Source organism: Arachis ipaensis, chromosome B02 (assembly GCF_000816755.2).
Source record: "Arachis ipaensis cultivar K30076 chromosome B02, Araip1.1, whole genome shotgun sequence".
In the NCBI taxonomy this organism is placed as follows: Eukaryota; Viridiplantae; Streptophyta; class Magnoliopsida; order Fabales; family Fabaceae; genus Arachis; species Arachis ipaensis.
This window is the reverse complement of record NC_029786.2, coordinates 25,915,533-25,926,108: the sequence shown is the minus strand read 5'-3', so window position 1 is coordinate 25,926,108 and position 10,576 is coordinate 25,915,533. Positions and strand designations below refer to the sequence as shown.

The 10,576-nt window shown below is 33.2% G+C and overlaps 1 protein-coding gene across 1 annotated transcript in view; it reads right to left on the bottom strand.

Annotated features, from left to right (window-relative positions):
- Window positions 1-4,148, bottom strand: part of LOC107627064 (protein FAR-RED IMPAIRED RESPONSE 1-like) — a 17,304-nt gene extending 13,156 nt beyond the window's left edge. Inside the window, exons 1-2 of the mRNA XM_016329934.1 lie at window positions 3,817-4,148; window positions 2,901-2,961 (exon numbers count right to left, since the gene is read on the bottom strand). Of these exons, the coding sequence (XP_016185420.1) occupies window positions 2,901-2,961; window positions 3,817-4,148 (393 nt within the window). The remainder of the gene's footprint in view (window positions 1-2,900; window positions 2,962-3,816) is intronic.

The window sequence follows — 10,576 nt, the reverse complement described above, 5'->3', positions numbered from 1 at the left end:
GCCTGACTGAGATTTGCAAGGTGACCATAGCTTGCTTCATACCAACAATCTCCGTGGGTTTCGACCCTTACTCACGTAAGGTATTACTTGGACGACCCAGTGCACTTGCTGGTTAGTTGTATCGAAGTTGTGACAATTATGAATTAAGATCAAAGCACCAAGCTTTGGAGCCATTACCAGGGATTGTTCGAGCCTGGACATCACAATTTCATGCACCAAGTTTTTGGCGCCGTTGCCGGGGATTGTTTGAGTTTGGACAACTGACGGTTCATCTTGTTGCTCAGATTAGGTAATTTTCTTTTTATTTTATTTTCAAAAATTTTTCAAAAATATTTCTAAAATTTTCTCATCTGTTTTCGAAAATAATATAAAAATGTTTTCAAAAATTTTATTCAAAATTTTTAAGAATGAATTCTAGTGTTTCATGAAGCATGTGAAGCCTGGCTGGCTGTAAAAGCCATGTCTAAATTCTTTTGGACTGAGGCTTCCAACCATCAGCTGTTACACAACTGTAGGGTATGTCAGACATGTCATGTCTGAATTACATGCTGAAGCTTGGCTGGCCATTGGCCATGTCTAGTGTTTTGGACTGGAGCTTTCTTTGAAAGCTTGACTGGCTAGTGAGCCATGTCTAATTCCTGGACTGAAGCTTTAGACTAAGAATGCAAGATTCCTGGAATTCATATTAAAAATTTTGGAATCCTTATTTTTTCTTTTTCATATAATTTTCGAAAAAAAAAATCCAAAAAAATTAGAAAATCATAAAAATCAAAAATAATTTTTGTTAATAAACCTTTTCCATCATCCACTCAGCAACAGACAGAGAACTCTGAACAAAATGCTTCTAATTTAGCAAATCTAGTCTCTGATCTATCTAAGGCCACTGTAAGTTTCATGAATGAAACAAGGTCTTCCATTAGAAATTTGGAAGTGCAAGTGGGCCAGCTGAGTAAAAAGATCACTGAAATCCCTCCTAGTACTCTCCCAAGTAATACAGAAGAGAACCCAAAAGGAGAGTGCAAGGCCATTGACATAAGTGCCATGGCCGAACCTGTGAGGAGAGGAGAGGACGTGAATCCCAAGGAGGAAGACCTCCTGGGACGTCCAGTGACCAATAAGGAGCTTCCCTCTGAGGCTCATCTAGAGACCATAGAGATTCCATTGAACCTCCTTATACCCTTCATGAGCTCTGATGAGTATTCCTCTTCTAAAGAGAATGAGGATGTTACTGAAGAGCAAACTACCAAGTTTCTTGGTGCAATCATGAAGCTGAATGCCAAATTATTTGGCATTGATACTTGGGAAGTTGAACCTTCCTTGTTCATCAATGAACTAAGTGATCTGGATCAACTGACATTGCCTCAGAAGAGACAGGATCCTGGAAAGTTCATAATACCCTGCACCATAGGCACCATGGTCTTTAAGGTTCTGTGTGACCTTGGTTCAGGCGTGTAGGTGTCAAGTGAAAACTTGAGACTAAGCGGTTAAAGTCAAGGTCCAAAGCAAAAACAAAGAGTGTGCTTAAGAACCCTGGACACCTCTAATTGGGGACTCTAGCAAAGCTGAGTCACAATCTGAAAAGGTTCACCCAATTATGTGTCTGTGGCATTTATGTATCCGGTGGTAATACTGGAAAACAAAGTGCTTAGGGCCACGGCCAAGACTCATAAAGAAGCTGTGTTCAAGAATCATCATACTGAAATAGGAGAGTCAATAACACTATTCGAAATCTGAAGTTCCTATAGATGCCAATCATTCTGAACTTCAATGGATAAAGTGAGATGCCAAAACTATTCAAGAGGCAAAAAGCTATAAGTCCCGCTCATATGATTGAAGCTCTATTTCATTGATAGTTTGGAATTTATAGTATATTCTCTTATTTTTATCCTATTTGATTTTCAGTTGCTTGGGAAGTGCACTTGCTGGTTAGTTGTATCGAAGTTGTGACAATTATGAATTAAGATCAAAGCACCAAGCTTTGGAGCCATTACCAGGGATTGTTCGAGCCTGGACATCACAATTTCGTGCACCAATACGCCAGTAAACTTTCATCATAAAGACTTCATTCATATATTGTAGATTTTTCATCCCCAATCCTCCCTATTCCTTTAGTAGACATAGAGTCTTCTAAGATATGTGGTGCATACATTTTAGTTGCTGATAATTTTTTCAAATAAACCTACATTGTGCTTTTTCCACTTCATTGTATATTCCCTTTGGTAGCATTGAGTTTTGCATATCATAATTTGAAATAGAACTAAGCACTGCTTTAGCTAGAGTGATACGTCCCGCTAACGATATACATTGACTCTTCCATCCCTTAAGCTTTCCTTGGACTCTTTGGAGAACATGTTTGAATTTTTCTTTTTTTCGTCTATGATTAGATATCATAGCACCTAGGTACTTACCCAGACTTTAGTTTTCTTGGAATTGACAAATGTTCATGATGCCCAGTTTAACTTCATTCTTCACATTATTTGAGAAGATCATAGCAGTTTTTTCTTTACTCACCTTTAATCCTGATGCCTCACAAAATCTCTCCATAGCTTCCAAAATCGTTATAATCTAATCAGTGTTGGCCTCCGCAAACACAAGGAGGTTATCCGCAAAGAGAAGATGCGAAATTGTTGGCCCTCTCCTCCCCGCAGTAATAGATCTCCATCTTCCTGCAGCGGCATACTCCTCAATTAATTGAGACAGATTGTCCATCACAATGATAAACACATAAGGAGATATTGGATTGCCTTGGCGAAGGCCTTGGTGGGCATGAACTCTTCGATTTTGTCCCCATTTTAAAGGAGATTATATGATACTGAGGTAATGCAGTGCATGATTATGGTTATAAGTTTATCTGGGAGGACAAATTCTTGCAAACAGATATTTAGGAAGGACCATCGCACCCGATCATAAGCCTTCTCAAAGTTAAACTTAATCACCATATATCCCTTCTTCCCTTTGTACCTACACATAATATGATGAAGTTCTTTAGCGATCATAATATTATCTTGTATTTTCCTGCCTGGAATAAAACTCGACTGTTGAGGAGCAATTCTCTCAATCAGAGCTAATTTTAACCTTTCTACTATGATCTTTGATAATCTCTTGTAACTCACATTACATAGAGAGATTGGCCAAAATTGTAAAATGAATTCTGGGTGCAAAAATTTTGGGATGAGGGTAATAAGAGTGTTGTTCAAGTCTTTAATGACCTCAGGTTCTCTCCAACACAACTGCATCTGGTTAAAGACATTTAACTCAATAAAATCTTTTAGGGAGAACTTGTTCATAAAATCTTTAAATCTTTGACATGACCTGAGATTCGTCCTCCCGCCTCTTTCCTCTTTTGTTAGGCAAGATATTTCATTAAAATCACCTATCAATGTCCACTCCTTATCCATTCTGTTAGCTAAGATTTTCAGTTCTGCCCACAAAAATCTTCTAAGAATCTCCTGTGGACTCTCATATATTGCCATTAGGCGCCAACTTCTCTTATAAGGCTGCTTCACCTCCATATGGACAAACTAAGGGTGAGATTTAATTAGGGATATGGTTATGTTTGGGTCCTTCCATAGCACCCATATTCCCCCACTAAATCCATTAGCATCCTCTATAATATTATAGTCAAAATTGCACTGGTTAATAGTCATGTTAGCTTGTTCATCACTACATCTAATCTCTTGTAAAATAACTATATCAAGTCTATACATTCTCATAAATTCTTTTAGGGAGCAAGAGAACGCTTGACTCGCTGCACCTCTACAGTTCCAAGAGAAAATTACCATGATTAACTACAATGAAAGGAAGAAAAATACTTACTGCTCCATCTGCTTTTCTTCTCTGCTGAGGGAGGTCTCCTCAACTGGATCACCAATCTCATTGGCATTCCTCTCACTATCTTCATACCCCTGTCTCTCTTCTTTATACATATTTTCTCTATTCTTCCTGAGCACCTCCTCTTCATGGTTTTTTCGCTGCTTCCACCATGATATCTGTGTCAATTGAGTGGAGGTCTGGTGGGTCTGGCGCTTTGGGAGACCTCCATTCTCTTCCATCATCACAGTCTCAGGGACATAAGTCTCTTCCATTGGTGTTCCTTGAGAATTCATAACCGCTGCATTGCATTGGTTTTGAGAGTATTGGTTGTTCATGGGTGTATTTTCATGATTTTGGCTTTGGGTTGATCTTTGGATGGGCTGGTTTTGGTTGGCAGTGGTTTGGGTCTTGGGTTGTTCATTTTGGTTTTTATTGAATGGGTTGAGTAGTTTTTGGGACTTGATTTGAAAAATTTGTTGGGTTTGTTGTGTCATTATTTTTTGAGCTTGCTGGTTTTTCATATTTTTGTTCTCTAGATGGGTTATTGTTTTTGGCATTATGTGTCGTATGGGTAGATGTACGATTTGGGAGGGGCATCAATGATGGTCTTGGATTATCTTGATTTGTTGTTTCTGGGGGACATCTTGATTTTGCAAATGATTGATACAAGTACCACAACAATTTTTCTCATTGAGAATCATAAATCTCGTACCTGGCGTTCTTTGTGTGACTGTTTTTATCAGCATCCCCACTACTCTCTCCATTCATTCCACTCACCTTTCCATTGTCTGACTTCTTATTGCTTCTGCCATGTGTAGTATGTTGCACTACTGTCCAAGAGCCAAAATATTCTTTCGAATTTTTATTTTCTTTTTTGTCCTTATTTAAAACACTAATTCTTTCTTTACCCTTTTTTACCATTCCTCCAGTTGTACTCTCCACTGCTTCTTTCCTAGCTCTCCTAACTACCTCCTCCGCTGCTTGAGCTTCGTCGGTTTCTTCCTCTTGTGGCTTCTTGGGACAGTAAGCTCTCTCTTGTGGCTTTCCATGACACTTCTCAGCAGTATTGGAGTCTACTTTTAAAGTTCTTCTAATTATATTGCTAATCTTCTCCAAAATTTCCTTCTCATAATACTCTAGCCAATCCTAGTAGTCATATCCATGCTGCCACTGTATCAATGCTAGCCTCTGTTGAATTGAAGTTTGGCTTCCAAAATCTAATGGAGAGATAATGATCGAAGATTCTCCAAAGGCCTTCTGTTAAAGCATAATCCAAGTCCTCTTGGAAGAAGAATTTGACGAGAAAAAACTCATTTCCTAGGTCGATGACTTCTATGCTCCCTTGCTTACCCCATATGATTCTAGCCGCCTCGTTAGAACCTGCAAGGATATTTTACGGCCCATCAACTTCACAATCAACATATCCCATCAAGGCTACCTCAACTTCTTCATTGCAGCCTCACTAATAACAAAATTGTATATTACGTCCACCTTTTTCACTTTAATCTCTTGGTCATAGCTCTTTTTTCTCTATCGGTCATCGCCTTTTTCTCTTGAGTCACCTCCATTTCTTCCTCAAAATTTTCAGATTCTGAGAAACTATCATCCTCCTCAAGAACCACTGATGTACGTCCTCCTTTCACTGTCTCACTAAAAGAGTTCCTTTGAACATTCTCTTTTTTGTTACCTCCTTCCACATTCATCTAGCTTTCTTCTCTTGTCATGTTTTTGTGATTCCTTGGCAATTGAGTTTGAATGATAAAAGTATTCTTTTTAAAATTTAAATAGGTTAATTTTATCTCACTATTTCATTCCATTGGTGCCTTGATGTGTGCGCTCAACTATTTCAAGTCACTGCCTCTCTTCCATGCTTTCTTAGTGGGATCATGGCTCCTAGAGTGTTCTCTTCGGACAAAACTTCTCCTCATCGGTGGTTTGGCTGGAAGTCAAGGTTGGTTAGACGCTTTGTATAGAGACAAAATTTTTTTATAGTTCCACCTTATTTTTATCCCTTTTTTTTATAGTTCTTTAGTTATAAATATTTTAACAACGTATTTTTATAAGCTAAAGAATAAACTTGATGGATAACTCTTTAAGTTTTTGGCCGAAAAGAATATTTTTTATATCTAGAAAAAATTATAACAAAATTACCGTGAATTGCATATTCTTATGGACTTATGATTTAGATTTTAAATCTTCACATGCAATATGATCAATTAAATTGGTATTTTAACAAGATTTTAATATCGATGTACTTATATAGTATACAAAATTTTAAATCATCATCCAATCAAATTTGCGTATTTTAGATAACTTTTTAAACTATATATGTTTAAAGTAATTATTTTTTCTATGTGATAATATAATTGAATGCTGGTATAATTTTTATACATCTATTAGTAATCTATTAAAAGAGAGCTAAAGTAGTTTTTATATTCATTTTTAGCCTCCTAAATTTTTAGCATGATGCCACGTCAGTTTTAAGTGACTTTAGGTTCATTCTTAACTTTTTAGAATTTTACTATTCTTTTCTAGGATTCTACTATTCTTAGCTATTAAAGTTATCAAATGTTACAAAGAATAAAAATATCTGTTACTATTCTTTATAATACCTTTTTAATATTATAGGATTTGTTTAATATTATATTTCATATTCTCTTATTCTTTAATTTTATATAGGTTACTATATCCTTCAATGTTAATAAATTCTTTTTAATAGGTATAAATTGAGTTAAATTCTAATTCATTCTCACATTTTATATTTACTTTTTTTTATATTACTATATAAATTAATATTCACTTTACACACTTTCTTTATCCCTCCTCATATAATCTCATATCTCTTTTTTTTTTACCACTTTTGCTAACTATATGTAGTAAATGACTATGTAATTGTATTTATTAGGAAGAAAATAAAGAAGAAAATGATAGTGACTCAACCAATCATGAAGAAGAAGACTTAACTTAACATAATTACTAAATTAAGGTAACAACATTCTTTGTAAGTATTGATTGACGTATTTATATTTATTAAGAAAAAAGTGAAGAAGAAAATGGTAGTGACTCAACCAATCATGAAAAATAAGACTTAACATAATTACTAAATCAAGGTAACAACATTCTTTGTAAGTATTGCTTGATGAGTTATCTTAATGTTAGTTCTCATATATTTCTTTATAATTGGATTGGGTACGAGACTTATCATGCAGGGATGGACATAAGGGAAGGGGGGCGAGTGGAGGCCTCCACCCCACCGTCACTGAAGATAGCTGCCAGAGCTGCCGCCAAATCGATTCAGAGGTCGTTGTTGCTTCGTTCTTTTGTTGCAGGTTCAGTTGTGGTAATTTCATGCTGCGATTAAAGTTGATGTGGTTGTTGTAGTTTTGGTTAATGTGGTTGAGGTCGTTCGGAAATTTCTGCGGTTGTTGCCGCTGCTGCAGATTAACATGAAAAGAGGGTTTATTATATTAGAATCACTGCAGGCTTGATTCCTTGAAGTAGGGAATTCGTTTTCAAACTAAAGACTTTGGATTACGAGTGCCAATAAATTTATCAAATAATTGAAAATAATTTATGATTGTCTAGAATGATTGAATGATGAGTTTAAGTTGGGTTTGGAATTGTGAAAATGACTGAATTTGATGAATATGTGTTTGATTTTCTGATTGTTTGAGAATGCTAAAAATTCTTATTTTTAGCTGGTTGTATTGAGAATTTGTTGAGTTATGGCTAGGAACGGTAATTGATTTGGAATTATTGGTTAAATTGAAATATGATGATTTTTGAAAAAACTATTGTTGTTGGTAATTGTTTAAAAAAAGATTAGTAAAATCCTATTTCTAGGGGAGGGTATGTCTAAAATTTTATAAAAATAAGGAAAAGTTTAAGGAAAAATAGTAAGAATTAAAAGGAAAAAGAAAAGGAGATGAGGTATTAAAGAAGGATATAGGTTTCGGTCAAAGAGGTTAGGGTATTAAGGTTAAACATCAGTAAGGATGTAATGATCTTTTAATAAAAGAACGAGATTAAAATAATAATTTAAGGTCATTTGAATGTTTGAGGGTAAAGCGATTAAATCGAGTTTGAATGAGAAAGAGGTAATTAAGGTTTAATAAAGTAAGGTCTAAGGTTTAAAGTTTAAGGATTAAAGCTTAAGGAATTAAGAAATAAGGTTTAAAGGTTTAAGAAATTAAGGATTGAGGTTTGAGGAATAAAGATTGAGGAAAAGACTGAAAAAGATTGAATGATTTGAATTTAAATAATTTGATTTTTAGCACAATTTTGTGAGAAAGACAAAACATAATGCTTACTGTTTACTTGAGATATTGTGCATGAGGCTCAGTAGAGAAGATGATACTCAACGTCCACTTGAGACCTGAAGGCAGGAATGGACATAAGGGGTGCAAGTGGAGGCCTCGACCCCCTAGCTTTTTCTAAAAAAAATTAATAGTAATAAATTATTAAGTATGATTTAATTTTTTAAAAAATTTATTTAATATTTAGTCTATTATAAATAAAAGTTTAGTCCAACCTAAATATTAATGATTTCTAATATCTAAAAAGTAATTAATAATGTTAAAAAAATCTGAAAAAGATATTATTACTAATATTTTTTAATTAAGTAAAATTTTTCAAAATCCATAAAGTGAATTCTTTTTCTTCTTGTGATCGTCTTTTTTTATTCATATGGTAGTAATTCTCTTTGTTTTAACTACTACAACTGAAAGATCTTTTTAGCTATGAATATTATGAAGAATGACTCAGAAACAAAATGAAAGATGAATTTCTTGCTAATTGTCTTTTAATTATATTGAAAAGAAAATTGCTGAAATTTTTGACACAGATTCTATTATCGATGAATTTTATGATACGAAGAATCGACTACTTCGTTAGTAAAAATTACACACATATTTTTTACACTTTAAAATATATTTTTTATCAGTATATTTTTGTAATACATCTTATATTATATAATTTTTTGCATAATTTTTTAATATTATATATGTTATTGGCCCCTTTATAATAATATTTCTGGATCCGTCCTTGTTATTATGTCAATCATCTATCTTATACAATAATAAAAAGGTGCACTTTAAGGTGTATCTAATAAAAATAAGTAAAACAATATATTTCAATTTTAAAGCTATCTTAACTTTTAGCACATGATTACCATAATAGTTCATAAAAATTTTTGCAAGGTTTCATGAGATTCAAAATGAAGCAAGATGACAAGTGGATCACATCGATAACAAATATTCGAAATAAAAGGATATTTATTTTCTGTTATTGTGTTGTGATGAATAAGTTCCATATATTCTTACATGAAGAAGTGTAAATGACTTTCAAGTGATATAAATGTGTTTCATGAATAAAATTGTATATCATATGTTTATTTTTTAGAGTATGTGAATGAATATTTATATGATTTTTAAGTTGTTAAATATTTTTATAAATAAGACTGATATGTAGTTTTATATGAGTGATATTTATATGTTTTTATAATATATTTTTTTAATATATTAAAATAGAACTAAATGTAGTCTCTAAATTCATTCTTAACTTTTTAAGTTTCTAGCAAGATGTCAGCATAAGTGGTTCTATATTTAATTATTTATTGTTAGTCTTTTACTCTTCTTTTTTTATAAGTTGCTCTAATAGATTTAAATATTATTCTTCAAATACAATAAAAACCAAATATTACAAAGAATAAAATTCAATGTAAATCAATATAATAAAATAACATAATATTACATTAGTTATTAGCCATTTATTGCTAAAAAAATATTCGTTTATTATAATTAGAATTATTTTCGATAGTATATGTTAAAATAATTTATTTGGTGATAAATGACATAAATAAGTTGTAAGATTTAGGCATATACAAAATAAAAGCTTTTTGTTTTTTATCTACTTTTTTTCATCATCTTGCTCAGAAGAGGTGAAAAAAGTTCTTGATAATTTATGAAAATGTTCCGCTATCCAAGCAGTCCCACTACCCAAACATATTATAAGTTCTTTTTGGTTTTAAGAGCTTTTGGCTTTTTCTGCTTGCTTTTTTTTTTTTCGCCTATATTATATATATTTTTTTTCTGCAAGCTTTGTTCTTTGCTGCTTTTTCTTGCTTCAAGAATCATTTTTATGATTTTTCAGATTATCAATAACATGTCTCATGTTCATCATTCTTTCAAGAGCCAACATATTTAACAGTCTTAAACAACAAATTCAAAAGACATATGCACTGTTCAAGCATTCATTCAGAAGATAGAAAGCATTGCCACCACATTTAACCAATTAGAATTTCTTTTATTAAACTCGAAATTTTATTGCTTCTTATTCAAAAGATCTACTATTTTATTCATGTTTAATGATGATGAGAAAAATAAACTATAGCTTAATTGGAGATAAAATCAAATAGATACTAATTACTATTATATGACTTCTAAGGTAAACTGTTATAAGGACACTGTCACAGAGTTAAGGCAGAAATTGGAAATTAACAACCTTTATTCTGGGGGTACGGGGGTTCCTCTGATCCATGGGGTGCTTGGTCCTACAAGAGAAGACTTTTGGCGCTTCAGTTCCCTTAAGTCACGCCCCTGCTCCTCTTGTTCTTTAAACATATAGGTCAGCATTTGACTGTGTTCCTTCTGTTCTTTTATTATTTGCTCCATAGCTTCCCGTATCTTGGTGACAGACGTCTCAAGATACTCCCAGTATTCAGCTTGAGGAATCTCTGGGAGGAATTCCTGTACTCTCTTCTTGA